At 36.9% G+C, this 21,148-nt stretch overlaps 1 protein-coding gene across 1 annotated transcript in view; it reads left to right on the top strand.

The window, feature by feature from the left end:
- The window catches only part of COL24A1 (collagen type XXIV alpha 1 chain), a 346,701-nt gene extending 330,803 nt beyond the window's left edge, over positions 1-15,898 (top strand). The window contains exons 58-60 of the mRNA XM_053655519.1: positions 10,369-10,478; positions 12,718-12,933; positions 15,635-15,898. Coding sequence (XP_053511494.1) covers positions 10,369-10,478; positions 12,718-12,933; positions 15,635-15,781 — 473 coding nt within the window. The 3' untranslated portion in view covers positions 15,782-15,898. The remainder of the gene's footprint in view (positions 1-10,368; positions 10,479-12,717; positions 12,934-15,634) is intronic.
- The last annotated feature ends 5,250 nt before the right edge of the window (positions 15,899-21,148 follow it).

Here is a 21,148-nt window from a genome sequence, read left to right as displayed (position 1 = left end):
TTTTAAATTATTTTTCAACTACAGTATTCTTTCTTTTACTCCCTTCCCAGCCCACCCCCGTGCCCCCTACCTCCCTCCCCTTTCCACCCCCTTAGTAGTTGTCCATGTGTCCTTCATGCTAGTTCCTGTAAATCCTTCTTTTTCCCCTGAGATTCCCACCCCTCTCCCCTCTGCTCGCTGTCCCCCTGTTCTCGATTTCAGTGTCATTTTTATTTTGCTTGCTTGTTTGTTTTATTGTTTAGCTTCCTGTTAAAGGTGAGATCATATGGTATTTGTCCTTCACTGCCTGGCTTATTTCACTCAGCATAATGCTTTCCATTTCCATCCAAGCTGTTGCAAAGGATAGGAGCTCCTTCTTTCTTTCTGCTGCATAGAATTCCATTGTGTATATGTACCATAATTTTTTGATCCATTCATTTACTGATGGGCACCTAGGTTGCTTCCAGCTCTTGGCTATTGTAAATTGTGCTGCTATGAACATTAGGGTGCATACGTTCTTTTGGATTGGTATTTTAAGGTTCTTAGGATATAATCCCAGGAATGGAATTGCTGGGTCATAAGGCAGGTCCATTTTTAGTTTTCTTAGAAAATTCCATACTGTTTTCCATAATGGTTGTACCAGTCTGCATTCCTACCAACAGTGAACTAGAGACCCCTTTTCCCCACAACCTCTCCAACATTTGTTGTTTGTTGCTTTGTTTACAATAGCTATTCTGACTGGTGTAAGGTGGTATCTCATTATGGTTTTAATTTGCATCTCTCTGACAGCTAGCGATATTGAGCATTTTTTCATGTATGTCTTCCTTGGGGAAGTGTCTGTTCAAGTCCTTTTCCCATTTTTTAATTGGGTTATTTGTCTTCTTAGAGTGGAGTCATGTAAGTTCTTTGTATAAACCCTTGTCTGAGGTATCATTGGCAATTATGTTTTCCCATACAGTTGGTTGTCTTTTTAATTTAATACTATTTTCTTTAGCCATGCAGAAGCTTTTTATTTTGATGAGATCCCATTTGTTTATTCTTTCCTTTATGTCCCTTGCTCTAGGGAACATATCAGTAAAAAAGTTGCTGCCTGAAATATCTGAGATTTTCTTGCCAGTGTTCTCCTCTAGGATTTTAATGGTTTAGTGGCTTATATTTAAGTCTTTTATCCACCTTGAATTTATTTTGGTGTATGGTGTAAGTCTGTGCTCGTTTCATTTTTTTGCACGTAGCTGTCCAGTTCTCCCAACACCATTTGTTGAAGAGGCTATTTTTAGTCCATTTTATGTTACTGTCCCCTTTGTCAAATATTAATTGACTGTAGAGATTTGGGTTTATTTATGGGCTCTCTGTTCTGTTCCATTGGTCTGTGTGCCTGTTTTTATGCCAGTACCATGCTGTTTTTATTACAGTGGTCTTGTAATACAGTTTGATATCAGGTATTGTGATCCCTCCTACTTTGTTCTTCTTTCTCAAAAGTGCAGCTGCTATTTGGGCTCATTTATGGTTCCATATAAATTCTTGAAGTGTTTGTTTTATGTCTGTGAAATATGCCATTGGTACTTTAATAGGTATTGCATTGAATCTGTTAATTGCTTTGGGTAGTATGGACATTTTGATGATGTTAATTCTTCCAATCCATGAACATGGTATATGTTTCCATTTGTTTGTGTCTTCCTTGATCTCTTTCTTCAGTGTTGTATAGTTTTCTACATACAGGTGACCTCCTTGATTAGGTTTATTCCCAGATATTTTATTTTTGTTTTTGCTATATTGAATGGTATTTTTTTCTTGATTTCTGCTTCTGCTGATTTATTGTTAGTATATAAAAATGCCTTTGATTTCTGGATATTGACTTTGTAACCCTCTGTTTTACCAAATTCATTTATTAGTTAAAGCAGTTTTTGAGTAGAGTCTGTAGGATTTTCCATATACACTATCATGTCATCTGCAAACAGTGACAGTTTTGCTTCCTCCTTTCCTATTTGGATGCCTTTTATTTCCTTTTCTTGTCTGATAGCTGTGGCTAAAACTTCCAGTACTATATTGAATAGAAGTGGTGAAAGTAGACAACCTTGTCTTGTTCCTGATCTTAATGAAAAAGATTTTAGTTTTTGCCCATTGAGTATGATGTTGGCTGTAGGTCTCTCATATATGGCCTTTATTATATTGAGGAATGCTCCCTCTATTCCCACTTTGCTGAGTGTTTCTATTATAAAAGGGTGTTGTACCTTATCAAAAGCTTTTTCTGCATCTATTGATATGATCATGTGGTTTTTGTCTTTGCTTTTGTTTATGTGATGTATTACATTTACTGATTTGTGAATATTGAACCATCCTTTCATCCCTGGGATGAATCCCACTTGGTCATGGTGTATAATCTTTTGGATATATTATTGGATGCGATTTGCCAATATTTTGTTGAGGATTTTAGCATCTATGTTCATTAGTGATATTGGCCTGAAATTTTCTTTCTTTGTTGTGTCTCTCTCTGGTTTTGGAATTAGGATGATGCTGGCTTCATAAACAGAGTTTGGGAGTTTCCATCCTTTTGGATTTTTTGGAATAGTCTGTGAAGAATAGGGGTTAGCTCTTCCTTAAATGCTTTGTAGAATTCTCCTGTGAAACCATCTGGTCCAGGGCTTTTGTGTGATTTGAGATTTTTGATTACTGCTTTAATTTCTTTTGCTGTTATTGGTCTATTCAGGTTTTCTACTTCTTTTTCATTGAGTTTTGGGAGATTATATTTTTCTAGAAATGTGTCCATTTCCTCTAGGTTTTCACATTTCTTGGCATATAGTTCTTCATAGTAATTTCTTACAGTCCCTTCTATTTCTGTGGTATCAGTTGTAATCTCTCCTCTTTCATTTCTGACCGTGATTATTTGTGTCCACTCTCTTCTTTTCTTGATGAGCCTACTTAAAGGCTTGTCTATTTTGTTTATCTTCTCAAAGAACCAACTCCTGGATTCATTGATCCTTAAAATTGTGCTTTTAGTTTCTATGTCATTTAATTGTGCTCTAATCTTGGTTATTTCCTTCCTTCTGCTTGCTCTGAGCTGTCTTTGTTGTTGTTCCTCGAGTTCTTGCAGGCGTAGGGTTAGGTTGTTTGTTTGAAGTATTTCTATCTTCTTTAGGTAGGTCTGTATTGCTATAAACTTCCCTCTCGGGACTGCTTTAGCTGTGTCCCATAAGTGTTGGGTTGTTGTGAGTTCATTTTCATTTGTTTCCAGAAACGTTTTGATTTCTTCCCTAATTTCATTCTTGACCCATTCATTGTTTAATAGCATACCAGTCAGTCTCCATGATTTTGGGTGTTTTGGGTTTTTTCCTTTGGGGTCGGTTTCCAATTTTAGTCCCTTGCGGTCAGAGAAAATGCTTGGTATGATTTCAATACTCTTGAATTTGTTGAGGCTCGTTTTGTGTCCTATCATGTGGTCTATCTTTGAGAATGTTCCATATGCATTTGAAAAGAATGTGTATTTAGCTTCTTCGGGATGAAGGGCTCTCTCTATATATATATCAATTAAGTCCATTTCCTCTAGGGTGTTGTTTAATGCCACAATACCTTTGTTGATATTTTGTTTGGAAGATCTGTCCATTTTTGGTAGTGGGGTGTTAAAATCCCCCACTATAATTGTGTTGCTGTCACTATCTTTCTTGAAATCCTCTAAGATTTTCTTTATATATTTGGGTTCTCCTATGTTGGGTGCATATATATTTACAATGTTAATGTCTTCTTGGTGTATTCTTCCCTTGAGTATAATGAAGTGACCTTCTGGGTCTCTCTTCATGGCCCTTTTTTTGAAGTCTATTTTGTCTGATATGAGAATTGCTATCCCATGTTTTTTTTCTTGTTCGTTTGCTTGGAAAATTTGTTTCCAGCCTTTCACTTTTAGTCTGTGTAGGTCTTTTGTCCTGAGGTGGGTTTCTTGTAGGCAGCATATGTGTGGGTCATGCTGTCTTATCCATTCAGCTGTTCTGTGTCTTTTGATTGGAGCATTTAATCCATTTACGTTTAAGGTTATTATTGATAGGTACTTATTCATTGCCAGTTTTGTACCTGTGTTCCTCTCTCTCTATTTTCCTTCCTTTCCTTAAAGCAGTCTTTTTAGTATTTCTTATAGGGCTGGTTTGGTGGAAGCATATTCTTTTAGACTTCTTTTGTCTTGGAAACTCTTTATTTGTCCTTCTGTCTTGATTGAGAGCCTTGCTGGGTAAAGTAGTCTTGGTTGTAGGCCTCTGGTTCTCATTACTTGGCATATTTCTTGCCATTCTCTTCTTGCTTGGAGTGTTTCCATTGAGAAGTCAGTAGCTAACCTTATTGGGACTCCCTGGTATGTTACTTCTTTTTTCTCCCTTGCTGCCTTTAAGATTCTCTCTTTGTCTTGGAATTTAGCCATTTTAATGATAATGTGTCTTGAAGTGGGCCTCTTTGGGTTCCTCTTGATTGGGACTCTGTGATTCCTGGATTTGTGTGACTTTTTCTCTCATCAAATTAGGGAAATTTTCTCTCATTACTCTTTCAAATACATTTTCTATCCCTTGTTCTTCTTCTTCTCCTTCTGGTATTCCTATTATTATTATGTTTCATATTGTCTTGCATTTCTCTTAATCCCTCTTCATTCTTTCTGAGCCTCTTTTCCCTTTCCTGTTCTTTCTAGGAGATGCTTCTACTTTGTCCTCCAACTCACTAATCCAATCTTCTGTCTCATCAACTCTACTTTTAATACTTTCTACTGTGTTCTTCAATTCGGAAATTGTATTCTTCATTTCCTCTTGTCCCTTGCTAGTAGTTTTCATTTCCTTTTACATGTTGATATAGTTTGCGGTGAGATTGTTGTAGCTCCCCTGTAGTTTCTGGTAGCTCATTGTGAGCTCTTTGAACTTCCTAATAACCAGTGCTTTGAATTCAGTATCTGATAGTTGACTTGCCTCTATTTCATCTAGCATTCTTTCTGAGGCTTCCTCCTTTCTTTTCATTTGGGGACTGTTTCTTTGTCTTTCCATTGTTTGTGAGACTCTTCCTGTTAGCCTCAGCTTCTTAGATTGGTCTGTTCTGACTCCCTGGGTTTATGGTGTGAACTTCTGTGGTGGAATGCCTGTGAAATTCAGTTGTGCAGTCTCTTTTGGTTATCCTGTTGTTCTCTGCTTCCACCTACTCAAATATGCAGCAACTTGTGGCTTCTCTCCTACAGCAAAGTGAAATTTTTCTCTCTGACTCTACTTTTGGGAAGCCTCTTCTATGGGTCCAGCTCTGGTCTTTTCATATTTTCAAGTTGTTTGTGTCTCGTCTGGTTCCTCTGTGACTGCCAAGATTTCTGGTCTCTTATTTTCATACATGCTGAGCAACTGTTGGCTGCCTGGCTTCTCCTCCACTGATCAGACAGGATTCTCTCCCTTGTATACAAGGAACTGGAATCTGCTCTGTCCTACTTCGTCACCATCTTGCCTCTTGCCTCAGTATGAACTTTTGATAAATTCTATCTCATTGAGACTTCCAGCCAAGATGGAGGCATAGGTAGACACACTGTGCCTTCTCGAACAACACATCAACCTTGCAAGTACTCAGAACCTCGGGGCATTTGGGCCTTTTCAAAGCCCCGTGAATTCTGGAAGGGTCGGTAGCAAGTCTTCTCTACTAAAGCAAGCAAGCACAGAGAGGCTAAGTGAGGCACCCAGCCCCGACTTTTAGCGCAAGCCCTTCCCAACGTGGTGCTGAGTCTAAACAAATTTTATTACATTTATTGGGGTGACATTCGTTAATAAAATGATATGGGTTTCAAGTGTACAATTCTATGATACATCACCTGTATGCCCACCTTGTGTGCCCACCACCCAAAGTCAAATCTCCTTCGATCACCATCTGTTCCACCCCCTTTACAACCTCCCCGCGCCTACCTTCCACTTCCCTTTCTCTCTGGTAATCACCATACTGTTTTCTGTGTGTATGAGTTTTTGTTTGTTTATCTGTCTGGTTTGTTCATTTGTTGCTTTCAATTTGATATCCCACATGTGAGTTAAAGCATATGATTCTAACTTTTCCATTTGACTTATTTTGCTTAACATTATGTTCTCCAGATCTGTCTGTGTTGTCACAAATGGCAGTATCTCCTCTTATGACTAAGTAGTACTACACTGCATACACAGGGTGGAGCAGACATGGGTTTACAGTTGTGAGTACACAAAACACAGAGGTTTATTCTTGTATTATTATTTATTAATTATTGTATTATTTTTTCATACAAACAACCAAAAACCTGCTTTTGCTCCATCCTGTATGTACCACACCTTCTTTATCTAATCATCTACCAAAGACACTTTGGTCATTTTCATGTCTTGTCAAGCCAGATTTTGAAGAAGACAGGGAGGTGAACACAACAGTTAGAGCTACTTTCTCCCCGGTCATGTTCAGAAAGAGTAGTGCTTTTGGTGACTTCATAAGGCCAAGGGTCAAAAGTAGGAACCTGTGGCCTCTCTAAGGTAAGACTTAGGTTTTCAAAGGACCCCAGGACCTCCCTCTAGGAAGAGAGAGGCATTTAAACAAATGTAGCCTAAGACTCCCGGTCAGTCACAAAGTAGGTAAACATGGCTTGCACCCTCACACAACCACATCAGTATTACAACTAAACTACAGAACAACCATTAGCTCCAGGAATAAAGCTTCCTACAACTACTGAATTAAAGAAGAAACCACATGGAGACTGGTAGAAGGGATAGAGACGTGGAATGAACTGGTCCCATACCTGCATGTGGCAGATAAAAATTGGGAGGACTATCTCAGGAGCTTCACACAAGGCTCCTCAGCCCAAGGTTTCAGCCAGGAAGATGAGTCTCCATAACTTCTGTCTGTAACAACCAGAGGATATTGAGACTGTGAAAGACAGAAACTTCTGGAATCCCAGGTAGTTCATCTTAAAAGGTACACACACAGATTACTCAGACTCACTCCCTCTGAGTTCCAGCACCAGGGCAGCAGATTTGAAAGGCATCAGAAACATAAGTAGAGGAACTTAATTGTGCAGTGTCAGGGCAAGAGCTAGAAGGTAGCTTTCTCCCAGACAGAAGTGCTAGGAGATGCCAGTGTTCCTTTTCAGAGCCCTCTCCCCACAGAGCCACAGAGCCAGCAGGCAGGTGCCATATTTGAGACTTCATCAACCTGGCTCACATTGTTTGTTCCACCCTGGTGATTCCTGGAAACACTGCCCCGCCCAACTTTCAGGCTTACCCAAGCTGTTTCCAGTGGCTTTTCCATGAATGGCTTATCTTGGCCCACGCTTCAGATTTACCTAAATTCTCTCAAACCATCTGGAAACATCTGGATTCAGTGATCCCTATATCTCACATTGAATTGCCCCAGGCCTGACACTAGCAACCTTTAGCCTTGGTTCACAGCTTGGCCCCTCCTGGGCACCTCCAAGCCCAGCACAAGTAGCAGCCATCTGCAGATCACTTTGTAGCTCATGCTTTGTGACCATGGACAGAACACAGGTGGTGGCTGACCTTGAATGTGCCAACATCAATCAAGGCTCACCTACAAGAAGAGAGTGTACACAGCCCACACGGTGGGTGCACCTTGAGTTCCCAGCTTAGGTTATGTGGGAGGCTGTGCCACTGGATCATACAGGACTCTTATTATATTAAGCCACTCTGTCAAACCTGGGAGACATAGTAGCTCTGCCTAATCCATAGGAATAAACACAAGGAGGCTGCCAAAATGAAGAGACAAACATTACCCAATTCTAAGAACAGAATAAAACTCCAGAAAAAGAACGAAACAAAATGGAGATAAGCCATCTATCAGATGCAGAGTTCAAAACACTGGTTATAAGGATGCTCAAGGAACTTAGTGAGGACCTCAACAGCATAAAAAAGACCCAGTCAGAAATGAAGGAAACACTAATTGAAATAAAGGACAATTCGCAGGGAAATCAACAGTAGAGTGGGTGAAGCCAAAAAATCAAATCACTGATTTAGAATATAAGAAAGGAAAGAACAATCAGAATAGCAAGAAGGAAAAAGAATCCAAAAAAAGTGAGGATAGTGTAAGGAACCTCTGGAACAACTTCAGGCATACCAACATTCACATCATAGGGGTGCCAGAGGGAGAGCAGAAAGAACACGAAATTATAAACCCATTTGAAGAAATAATGACAGAAAAATTCCCTAACTTGGTGAAGGAAATAGACATGCAAGTCCAGAAATCACAGTGAGTCCCAAACAACATGAACCCAAAGAGGCCCATACCAAGACATGTCATAATTCAAATACTAAAGATTAAAGGCAAAGAAAGAATCTTAAAAGCAGCATGAGAAAAGCAATTATCTACAAGGGAGCCCCCATAAGACTGTCATCTGATTTCTCAACAGAATTTTGCAGGCTAGGAGGGATTGGCACAAAATATTCAAAGTGATGAAAAGCAAGGCCCTACGACTAAGATTGCTGTACCCAGCAAAGCTGCTATCATTCAGAATCAAAGGACAGATAAAGAGCTTCCTGGACAAGAAAAAGCTAAAAGAGTTCATCACCACCAAACCAGTGTTATATGAAATGTTAAAGCATCTTCTTAAAGAAGAAGATAAGAAATGAACAATGAAATGGCAGTAAATACATATCTATCAACAATTGAATCTAAAAAACAAAATGAACAAGCAGAACAGACAAATAATCAGAGAATCAGAGAACATTTTGATGGGTGCCCAATGGGTGGGGGTTGGGAGATGGGTAAAGGTGAAGCAATTAAGAAGTACAGATTGGTTGTTACGGAATAGTCATTGGGATGTAAAGTATAGCATAGGGAATTGGAGTAGCCAAAGAACATAGATGCAAGATTCCTGGACATAGAAAACAGTGTGGGTATTGCCTGCGGGAGTAAGTGGGGGCTGGGTGAAAGGGAACAAAATGGAAAAAAATTGGGACAACTGTAATACCATAAACAGTAAAATATAGTTATAAAAATATGTAGACTAGTTTTACATCATCGAGATAGCTTACAAAATCTTCAAAATAGCTTACAATCTTAGTCCAAGCTTTGAACTTGGACTAAGATGGCTCCATAATGTTTGTATTCCCTATTATATGACAGAAGCCAAAATCTTCTATAAAAGATAACATCATCATAGAGATAAAATTATTTCCAAAAAGAATTGTTAAATATAGTGCCCAGAATACAATCAGTGGTAACCAAACATAGTAGTTTTGACAAATCACCATGAATGAGAACTGGCAGAAACAGCAAACAATAGAAGCAGACTCCAAAGGAAAAAAATGAAAGAATTTTAACCTGAAGCTATAATGGACAAGATAAGCCTTATACAACAACACGGTAATAAGAGGGAAGTCAGAATGTATTTGTACAAGGACAGCTGGTCGGGTAGATGTAGTAGGGGGAGCTTATGCAAGTTTTCTTCAGATTGCTTTAGTTATCTCAGAAATTGAAGCTTCTCAGTCAAGAATAAGGAAGAGGGAATGGGTAGAATAAATTTGAGGGAGAGGGAAAGGTTTTAAATAGTTAACTGCAAGAGTGATGGGAGAATACACTGGGGAAATGTAGTATTACTATACATTTTTATTTCCAAAAATAAAAACTTTTATTATTCTTATTTTATTTATAATAAAGATACATTTTACCTCAGGGAGATTGCCAAAGTTACTTTTTTTCTTGATTATTTTCTTTTATTGATTTTTAAAACTTTATGTTTATTGCTGACACTATCACAGGTGTCCCCATTTCGCCCCCTCTGCCCACCTCTGCCCAGCCCCTACCCCTCCTTCAGCCATCGCCACACTGTTGTGTGTGTCTGTGGGTTGTGCATATGTGTTTTCCGTTAAGCCTTTCGCCTTCTTTCATCTGGTTCCTCCTTCCCGTTCCCCTCTGACAGCCGTCAGTCTGTTCCATGGATCTGTGCCTCTGTTTCTATTTCCTTCATGAGATTCCACATATAAGCTCAATCATATGCTATTTGTCTTTCTCTGACTGGCTTATTTCATTCAGCATACACTCATTTTAAGAAATATATATCAGAAATATACACATACAGCACATTAAATCCAACTTTTCTATTTACTACGTCACATTAGACAATTCACTTTAAGGTGCTCAACTCATCTGTAGAATGAAGCAACAAATTCAGCCATTCTTTCATTTTTACTCAAATTATAAAATGCCCTTAGATTGACAGGTATGTGAAAAATATAGTATTTTTCAGTATTCATTTTATATAATGTTTGCAGCTTCCATTTATTCACTAAATGTAATTTTTTCTATAATCTTCTAGATGTTTACAGATAAGACAAAGTATAAAATTAAAGTATGATCATTTGTAAGGATGTTTCAAATATATTTTAGTATGGTATTTAAATATCTTTGTGGCCTACAATACATTAATAGGAAAATACTGGATTGATCCAAATCTCGGATGCCCTTCAGACGCCATTGAGGTTTTCTGCAATTTCAGTGCTGGCGGTCAGACGTGCTTGCCTCCGGCTCCCGTGACAAAGGTGTGTATCGTGTTCTGGAATACATGTCAGCATTGGCCCCGTGTCAGTAAACAATGATTTTTTAAATTCTAGCTTTAAATAATTATAAATGTTATTAATACATAAGAAATTTTTGTTTTTAAAAAATAATCGTAGTAAATCTTGACGTTTTCATTACTTTTGTGTTGGTTTATCTTGGCTTACTCCACTGATTATAGTTTTAAAATTTCTTTTTAAAATGTGAAACATGTTTGTGCACACACACACACACACACACATTAGAAAATTCCCAAACAGCTGCAGGGTTTGTAATCAGTAATCAGTTACCTAAAATTTTATTGAAAATTTTATGATCATTAAAAGAGAAAGTTTGTCACAGAACTCGCCTTTTATCTGGTGATTGAGCTCAAAATAACTTTCTTAGACATCCACTAACTATTATTGAAAACTTCTTTCAAGTAAAATTCTATAAACCAAGTATTTAGGATGAATGAAAGTTAGCTTGGTATAACTTATACACTAGGTATTGTAACAGGCATTTATGAAAGCTAATGCTTAGTTCTACCTGTAACATATATTGAAGACATCAAAATTGCATTTCTTTTTTCTGGTTAAACCAGCTTGGCATTACCAAGGACTTATTTCTCATTGGCAAAGAACTGATACATGTGTCTCTTTGTGTTTTGTCCATGACTTAAAAAATAACAGCAACTAAAATGCACAGTCTGTTAGTCTTTCTCACTGCCTTCTCCTCCTAACACCTCCCACTTCACTGCCCAGGGTGTTTCACCAGTTCACCTCCATAGGCACTTACCATTATTGCCCTGAAGCAGAGGAAGGGAGGATTCTTCTGTTGTTAGGGAATCTGTATACCGCTAGCATGACAGTCCTACCTCCCAAATATTCACGTTACCATCTTTGTTCCCCTGGATTTGGCCCAGGATTCTTATTTGGATTGTCACAGAAGAAAGGGGAGTTATGCAAAGGAGATAGGAGCAGTGGAAGAGCTGCACTTTAATCCTTTTCTTGACTGAATCAGCTCTCCCATCCCTCCTTTTCCTAAACTCAACCTGAGAAAGACTGGGCAGGTGCAGAAAGAAAGTAGACTTGGAATTGGGGAGCTGGGTTCTAGTTTCTATTCTGCTATTAATCTGAGAAAGGATACTGTGAGCCACCGGAGGACCTGGGTCAGTGACCCTTGGCACCTCAAATCTTCATAACAATCCTGTCATACCCATATTATAACCAACTTAGTGTCCAATAAGGACACTAAGGCTCAGAAAGTTTAAATATTTTACAAGTTTGTGATTCTCATCTGTTAAATGAAGGTATTTTAACTACTTAGACTCTATTGCTCTTTATGATGATCCCTCCATGTTTTCATCCTATGTCCTTCCTTCACTTTTCCTCTTTTCCTGGGGCTTTGCATTTTATGTTGACGCTTCATTTTTTGCTTCTTTGTCATCTCCTAATTGATACCTTTCTAATTTTATGTTTGGAATTTAACATAAATTCCTCATTGTCACTTAAGCCTTGAACATGTACAATTAGAGCTTCTTACTCCAATTTTGCTCTATATTATTCACTGTACTAGTTAATGCTTGCTCATGCATTCATTCATCTTATAGACATCTATGACTGTGTGACTGAAACTACACCAGAGCTGGCAACACAAAGAATATGATGCTGTCTTTATCTTTAAAGGCTCTCAGTTGAAGTTACTCAACCAATTTATTATTACAACTTGTAACTTATCTTTATAAACTAAAAAAATAGTTTCGAATGGAAGTATAGACAGAATTTCAGATTTTTAGAAAAACAGTTATTAAAGTATTAATCAACAAAAAATCCTAATATATTTTATGTAACATTATAAAAAGTATCTTCATTTTTATCTTATCTGGTAGCCTAGTATTCTGCTGAAACCAGCACATACTGGCTTAGGAGAGCCAATAGTGAACATCTCTTCCCAACTCCATGTTCAGTGATGCCACCTTGACAGGCTGAAGTCAGCCATCATGGGAGTACTTATACCATGGAAATCAAAGTGCTATAAATCAGGAATTCCCACCCACTCTCCCACCCTGGCCCCTGCAAGTGCCTGTCAAGCATTTATGAGCACACCACTGACTGGCATTTAAATGCCAAGAAGAGTAGCTTTCTCAAGGCTGTCTTTCAAGGGCTTTCCTCAAGTTTCCCCAAAGTACAAGTTTCTCAATTTCCACATCTTATAATGTGCATATTGTTTCCATAACATTAGTTGGAGTTTGCAGTTGGAAAAGTCCAGATGAACTTTCTTCATTTACTGAGCTCCGAAGCCACCCAAATCATCACCATTCACTGTCTAAACACTCCTGCGTGGACAAGCGCCCAGATGAGTGGCTCAGGATTGCCTGTCGGCTTCAAGGGGTGGAATGGCCAGATTTTTGAAGAAAAAACTCTACTTGAACCTAAAGTGCTTTCAGATGACTGCAAGGTAAAGAAGGGAATGGGGCTTTTAGAATTGTTTGATATAACTAACTTAAAATTTATAAAACTGTAAAATTAGCCATGAGAGTAAGACTAATTGTAAACTGCATATATAGAAGTATAGTAAGTTTCAATGTCCTGATTTGTAATAACCATACATTTTTCAAAATCATCTGTTTATATCATGTTCTGTTAACTTTTGTCACATTCATTGGTCATCCATGGATTTTATATGGAAAACAGGTGTTAATACATTAATTTTTATTTCCCATAGGAAATAATCATGTCATTCATAGATAGATACACAGAGAGATAGGACATACAGATAAATAGATTTCTTGTGCGTATTTTCACCACTGTGATTCTACATCTCATTACCTCATGGGAAACAGGTTATAGAGGCAAGTCGATTTTATTTTATTTTGTCAGTGCCTATGCTTGATATCAGATATGGTGTAATTGCAGACTGACTGGCCCTACCAATCAATATTTGAATTATAGCCCATTTTTATTAAAGTTAAATAACAAGTCTTATGAAAATTATATAATTTTAAAATATTTTGTTATAGGGTAGGCATTGGCAAACTCCAGTGTACAAACCGAATCTAGGCCACCACCTGTTTTTATAAACAAATGTTATTGGCATACAGCCACACTCACTTGTTTATTTAGTATCTACAGTAATGGCAGAATTGAGTAAACCTGACAAAGACCATATGCCCCACAAAACCTATAACATTTACTATCTAGCCCTTTACAAAAGCCTTTGCCAATTCCTGTCCATTGACATACATATTTTAATAACTTTGGGGGTTCTTGTGTCCTGTGACCCCCATATTTACTGCTTGTTACCATTTCCAGGGAACTCTACTTTGTAATAACATTTCCAGATAAATGGTGCATGGTTATTTAAAAAATTACAGACTGTCAGAAGTACATGGCTCATTCTGTATAAGTGAAGAAATCAATATTATCAACAAATTCACTTAAAAATTTTGTCCAAAATTTTTCAGTGGCTTACTACTATCTCTGAGGCACAATCCAAATTTACCATCTCTGTGTTCAGCACTTAAAACAGTCAAGCCCCAGCCTACCCTTCCAGCCTGGGCATTCCCTGGCACTCTGCCCTAAACTATGGCCAGACTGATCTACTCTTCATCGTCATCATCACCATCACATTGACAACAACTCCTACTATTGATACAATGTATTGGAGGCTTATTATATGGCAGATACCATGCATTGCATCCATTATTCTATTTAGTTGTAACAGCTAAATTGTTAGTCTCATTGCATAGGTAAGAAAGTGAAGGCAGAGATCATGCAGCTAATGTGAGCAACTCCAAAGCTATGCCACACTGTACTGCTAGGGACTTTTAATCGAAATCTCATTTAATCCTCACAACCCTCTGAGGTAAGTTTTTATTATGTCCATTTTATATGTGAAAGAGAATGTGGCACCTGGATTCCTATCAAAATCTCTTCCAGAACAAAATCTGTGCACTTAAACCCATGTTAGGCTTATTTTCACAATCACCTTCTACTTTCCCAGTTGTTTTTGGCACTCGTTGTTCATTATTTATATTGCACTTAGTGTATATGGTCTCATATTATGGTTATTCATTTATATATTTTTCTCTCACCCACTAGATTTATAAGCTGCTAAAATTCAGAAGCCATAACTAATTTATTCATCTTTATATTTCCCAAGCACTGTAAGAAAATAGAGGATTACATCTTACTCAACTGTACCAAATATACTTAGTGTTCAATAAATGTTGCTTAAAAGACTTACTGAGTTAAATCTAACAGTGTCTTACACACTGAACTCTAATTCTAGCTATCACATCAAGCTTATGAGTTTAGTAATTTATTTTCAGTGAGCTTTGGCTGCCTTAATTTAAAACAGAATTCATAGTTTAAATAGTCTCTAAAGTTCCTTCAGATTTTAAAAATTTATACCATGATAATCCTGTGAATGAGTAAGTGAATCAACTGCTGAATAAACACTTCTCTAAAGTAGTCAATTGTGTTTTTCTATTTTGTCTTACTGAATCTGAATCATAGGTTATTTAATGATAGTTTCGTTCCACCATAGAATTTATCAGAGTCAAAAGAGCACACAGCAATATGAGAAACAGAAAGGCCCAGAAGGAAGATAGGAAAGAAAGAAACTATATAGTAACCACAGAATGGAAAAGAAAAGAAACCTAAACAATGATTTAACAGAATTATAATTTACTTCTGACTGAAGCAATTCTGGTTATTTTGTGCCTAAAGGAAAGAGAGGTTGAGATAACTCATTTCTTTTCATCCAAGAAAAAAAGCCCATCATGAAGAATTAGTCCCAGATAAAGGAACATAGAACAGATGAGTATTAATCATATTAGGCATTGTGCAACCTTCCATTTCATTTCTGGTTTAATGACTCACAGACAACAGAAGCAGAACACTAGCCTTAGTCTCTAAAACTGAAAAATCAGAACATGCAATGCAATTTCAAGAAAGGAATAAGTCCATGTTTTCAATTATTCACAGTAACTATTAGCATTTATTGAGCATTTTATGCCAGGTATTACTCTATACACTTTCTACTTAGTATCTTTAATCGTTAAAGTAAGTCTGCATTGTCTATGAAAACATTGTCTGCTGAGAATAACTGCTGAAGAAACAATTACACATTGAAGCATTTTGTTCTTACTTTACAGATTCAAGATGGCAGCTGGCATATGGCAAAATTCCTTTTTCACACCCTGGACCCTAATCAACTTCCAGTAATTGAAGTACAAAAACTTCCTCATCTCAAAGCTGAACGAAAGTACTACATTGAAAGCAGTTCTGTATGCTTTCTCTAAAGTCTCCGAATTAGTTCTGAATTACCTGGCTGTTGGCCAGGTAACTGCTGCAGAGGGATAAATATAAACAGAAAGATAGTATCATTATGAAAGGCATGGAATAAAAGCATTGGCTAATTCTTAAAGAATCTCAGGAAGAAAAGACTTCCTCCTAAGATGGAGAAAAGTCATTTTTAAAGGACTATAATTGAAAAACTATTTAATTCTTTTAAAAAGTATGTTGATCTGAGCTTTCTTAGAAAATTCTCTAGCACTGAAGATTTTTAAACATGGATCTTCAGGGTACCCTTTATTTTTTGACTGAGAGCAAAGTACCCATTAGACAGCTGGAGGTGCAGAGCGCTATGGAGCAATACTGGCTAATGCTCCCAAAAGTGCAATGCTTCTGTCTAAAAATTATAAACCACAGTCTAATATGTCTTATCTTCCCAAATACTGAACTGTATCCAGGTCCCCAGTGGGCATACACATCCTAGCCGGTGGTACACTACCTCTTACGTGTTACCTTTTCATGTTGCTTGGTGCTCTTTCTAAAGCAAGGTGCTTGTGGCTTTTATAGACAATTTTATTTCTTTTTTGTCTTTGTCATTCTTTAAGAGTGTATGTACTGGTTACATCAATATTTGTTTTGGTTGTTAGTACTTATTTTAATTTGTTTGGTCACATACTTAATAACAAGTAAAACATTATTTATGTGAAGCCTTTGTTCTATTTTAAAATTCTCTTTGTGGCTGTGGAATCAAAGCCAGTACATTGTAACCTATGCTTCTGCACAAGAGAATTGGGAGGTTACTTTTGTTTTTGTTTTATTTTTAAACAAAAAATTTGTTGTAAAAATTTTATAGGCCAGCTACATCAGTAGTAGGTTTGGGTTAGGTTTTTGGCATTGTTATATACTAGTTTTAAAAGTCCATGATCATCTGGAATGATATTTTGTGTATATATATTTTGTAAAGTTTTAATTCAGCAAATCTTTTGAAATTGCTGCTGTTTTAAATTATAAAAACTTTATATTTCTGCTTTATAGAAATTACATGTTTTATAGTATTAATTGATTTTTGTTCACTGTTCTTCAATATAATGTGTTGGGACCTAAATGAATTAAACTTACTAGTCTTTAAAGCAACATCCAGGGGGGAAAAGAACTTTTTTTGCCATTTAAAATAGACTCGGCCAACTTAGACCTTCCTTGTTGTCAGAGAAATGTTAGTTAAGTATTAAAAGAAAAATATTATACCTTTGGTATATAGAAAAGCTTGTACATGCATTATAAACATACTTTCAGCCACAACAAACCACACTTACCTATCTATAATAAAAATGTGCTTTAAATGTTTTTTGGTGGTATTTGTTTTTCTTCTTTTGTTGCTGTATCCTTTTATTGTATGTGATAGGCCCTCTGGCATGGCCCTTCTCTACTGTGTGTGTTTACATTATTGGAAAGTATCTGCTACGTACCTGGAAAAGGATCACAGGGCCTATTTCTTCTCAGTACGAAATGAAGTCATGGCACAGAAATAAACTGTCCCATATATGGTCGGTTGAGTTTCAACAAGAGTGCAAAGATCACTCAGTGGGAAAACAATAGTTTGTTTTGTTTTAACAAATACTGCTGGGATAACTATATTTTCACATGGAAAAGAATAAAGTTGGACTTTCACCTTAAATCATATACAAAAATAAAATGGATCAAAGTCTTAAATGTAAGAGGTGAGACTATAAAACTCTTAGGTGAAAACAGGGGAAAGACTTCATGAATTGGATTCGGCAATGACTTCTTAGGTACAACACCAAAAGACAGGCAACAAAAACAGGTAAAACCTCACATCAAAAACTTGTCATCAAAGGACATTCTCAAGGCAGTGAAAAGACAGTCTCCAGATGGGAGAAAATATTTGCAAATCTTATATCTGATAAGGAAATAATATCCACAATATAGAAAGAACTCCAACAACTCATAAAAACAAATAAAAGCAACCCAATTTAAAAAGCGGGCAAAGGACTTGACATTTCTACAAAGAAAATATATAAAAAGCTCATGCAAACAGAGGGGAGAGGGGAGGGAATTAAAGGGGAAAAAAGGGGAGGGATTTAGAGGAACAAGTATAAAGGACACAGGGACAATAACTAAGGGGGGTGGAAACGAGAGGGAAGTGGAGAGCACGGGGTGGGCTGGGATGGGAGAAATAGACAGAAAACTATACTTGAAAAATGATTTTAAAAAAATGAATAAAGCCACTATAAAAAAATCTAACTAACAAAAACATGCTGAACTTCACGAATTATCAAGAAAGTGCAAATCAAAACCAGTTAAGACACTACTTTGTATACTAGGATGGTTAGTATCAAAAAAGAAGAAAGAGGAGAAGGAAGAAGAAGAAAGAAAAAATTACAAGTGCTGGTGAAGATGTGGAGAAATTGGAACCCTGGACATTGCTGGTGAGAATGTAAAATGGTGCAGCTATTTTGGGAAATAATTTGGTAGGTCCTCAAGAATTAAACATAGAATTACCATATGATCCAGAAATTCTACTTCACGTATATATACCTAACAGGATTGGAAGAAGGGACTCAAACAGATACTTGTTTTAATTATATAAATGATTAAAGAGGTGTTATTCAGAGTAGCCAAAAGGTGAAAACTCAAATGTGCATCAGCAGATGAGCTGAAACAAATGTGCTGTGTACATACAATAGAATATTATTTGGCCTTAAAAAGGAATGAAATTTTGATACATGTGGCAACATTGATGTGCCTTGAAAACATTATGCCATGTTAAATAAGCTGTACCAAAAAAGGACAAATATTTTATGATTTCACTTATATGGAGTGCCACAGACAAATAAATTTATAAACAGAAAATACAGCAGAGGTTATCAGAGGCTGAGTAAGTGGGATTGGGGAACTATTTTTTAATGAGTTCAGAGTTTCTGTTTGGGGTGTGACAAAGTTCTGGGTGTGGGTGGTCATGATGCTTTCACAACAGTTATGATGTACTTCATGCAACTGAATTACATGCTTTACATGAATCAAATGACCAATTTTCTGGTGTATGTTTTGCCACAATTTTTAAAAGTGGGGCTATGGCAATGATGTCTGATTTACTGATGGAAGAACAGAAATGTTTTTAAAACAGATCAGAGGTTACTTTAAGTTTTGTGTTCCTGAAATATTAAATATAAAGCATATTTTAATCAACTTAATCATAGGCACTATAACATAGTTGAGTGCTGTGGAGAGTAGCTGTGTGATTTAGGGGTATATTTTATATTTGTTATTGCTTCAGTTTCTTCATTGTAAAATTAGGGTAGTGAAAATAAAAACTAGAGTCCTCTGCCCTGGCCAGGTGACTCACTTCATTGGAGCATCGTCCCATGGACCAAAGGGCTGCAGGTCGCTCCCCAGTCAGGGTGCGTAGGAAAGGCCACCAGTGTTTCCCTCTGACATCAGTGTTTCTCTCCCTCCCTTCCTCTCTCTCAGTGAACATATCCTTGGGGAGGATTAAAAAAATAGAGTTCTCCAGAGATACAGAACCAGTAACAGAGATAGAGATTTTTGTAACAATATATATTTATGTAATATTACTAACAGATTTTACTGATATATTATATGGAGATTTACTGTGACAGATTGACTCCCATGGAAGTTGAGAAGTCCCATGAGCTGCTGTCTGCAAGCTGGAGACGCAGAAAAGCCAGTGCTGTGATTGGGTTAAGTCCAAACACGTGGGGACCAGGGAAGCCAGTGGTTTCAAACCCAGTTTAGGAGCCATAGGACATGAGTTGTTCCAGTTCAAGTGGGTAGACAGAAAGCAAAAAGGGGCAATTTTTTGTCAATTCAGACTTTTGTTCTGTTCAGACTCTCAATGGATTAAATGATGCCCACCACATGGGGAGAGCAGTTTACTGAGTTTGCTGATTCAAATGCTAATCTCATGCAGAAACATCCTCACAGCAACATCGAGAAATACTTTTTAATCTGGGCACCCACTGTCCAGTAAAAATTGAGACATATAATTAACCATTGCAGATACTGGTATAAAAAGAGACACACGGATCAATGGAACAGCATAGAGAGACCAGAAATAAACCCACACCTGTATGGGTCAATTAATATGTGGCAAAGGAAGCAAGAATATACAACAGAGTAAAGAGTTTCTTTAATAAATGGTCTAGGGAAAAGTGGACAGATACGTGCAAAAAAAATGAAGCTAGACCACTTTCTTATACCATACACAAAAATAAACTCAAAATGAATTAAAGACTTAAGATCTGAAACCATTAAACTCCTAAAAGAAAATACAGGCAGTAAACTCTTTGACATTACTATTAGTGATATGTTTTTGGACATACCTTCTCAGGCAAGAGAAACAAAAGAAAAAAATAAATGGAACTATGTCAAACTAAAAAGCTTTTGCATAGCAAAGGAAAACATCAATAAAATGAAAAAATGACCTATGGAATGGAAGAAGATATTCACCAATGATACATCTGAGAAGGGATTAATATTCAAAATTCATAAAGAACTCATACAATTCAACACCAAAAAAAATTCAATTTAAAATATGTGCAGAGGACCTGAATACACATTTCTCATACAAACAAGACATACAAAATGGTCAATAGACATCAGAGAAATGCAAATTAAAAACATAATGACATATCACCTAACATTGGTCAAAATGGCTATTATGAATAAATCAACAAACAAGTACTGGTGAGGATGTGAAGAAAAAACCCACGTGAACTGTTGGTGGCAATGCAGACTGGTGCAGCCACTGTGGGAAACAGTATGGAGAGTCCTCAAAAATTAAAAGTGGAACTACCTTATGACCCAGCAATTCCACTTCTGGGTATATATCTGAAGAAATTCAAAACACTATCTCTCCATCAATTTGGAGAGATATGTGCATTTTTATATTAATTACAGCATTATTTGCAATAGCCAAGACATGAAAGAAAAGTGAGTGTCCATCAATAGACCAGTGAAAAAAAAGAGGTGTTACATATGTACAGTGGACTTACTCGGCATCAAAAAAGGATGGAATCTTACCACCTGCAACAATATAGATGGACCTGGAGTGTATTATGCTAAGTGAAGTAAGTCATAAAAAGACAAATACCATACAATTTCACTTAAGCGTGGAGTCTAAACAAGTAAACAAACAGGGACAGATTAATAGATACAGAGAACAAATTGACTTGCCAGATGGGAGAGGGCTGGTGGACTGACTGAAAAAAGGTGAAGGGATTAAGAAGTACAAGTTGGTAGTTACAAAATAGTCATGGGGATGTAATGTACAGCACAGGGAAAATAGGTAACTATATCATAATAACTACACATAGTTCCAGGTGTGTACTAAACTT

Source organism: Artibeus jamaicensis, unplaced genomic scaffold, assembly GCF_021234435.1.
Source record: "Artibeus jamaicensis isolate MK-2021 breed Jamaican fruit bat unplaced genomic scaffold, CSHL_Jam_final scaffold_1019, whole genome shotgun sequence".
Classification (NCBI taxonomy): domain Eukaryota; kingdom Metazoa; phylum Chordata; class Mammalia; order Chiroptera; family Phyllostomidae; genus Artibeus; species Artibeus jamaicensis.
Note: the sequence above shows the minus strand (reverse complement) of the source record. Positions and strands in the feature narration are given on the sequence as shown.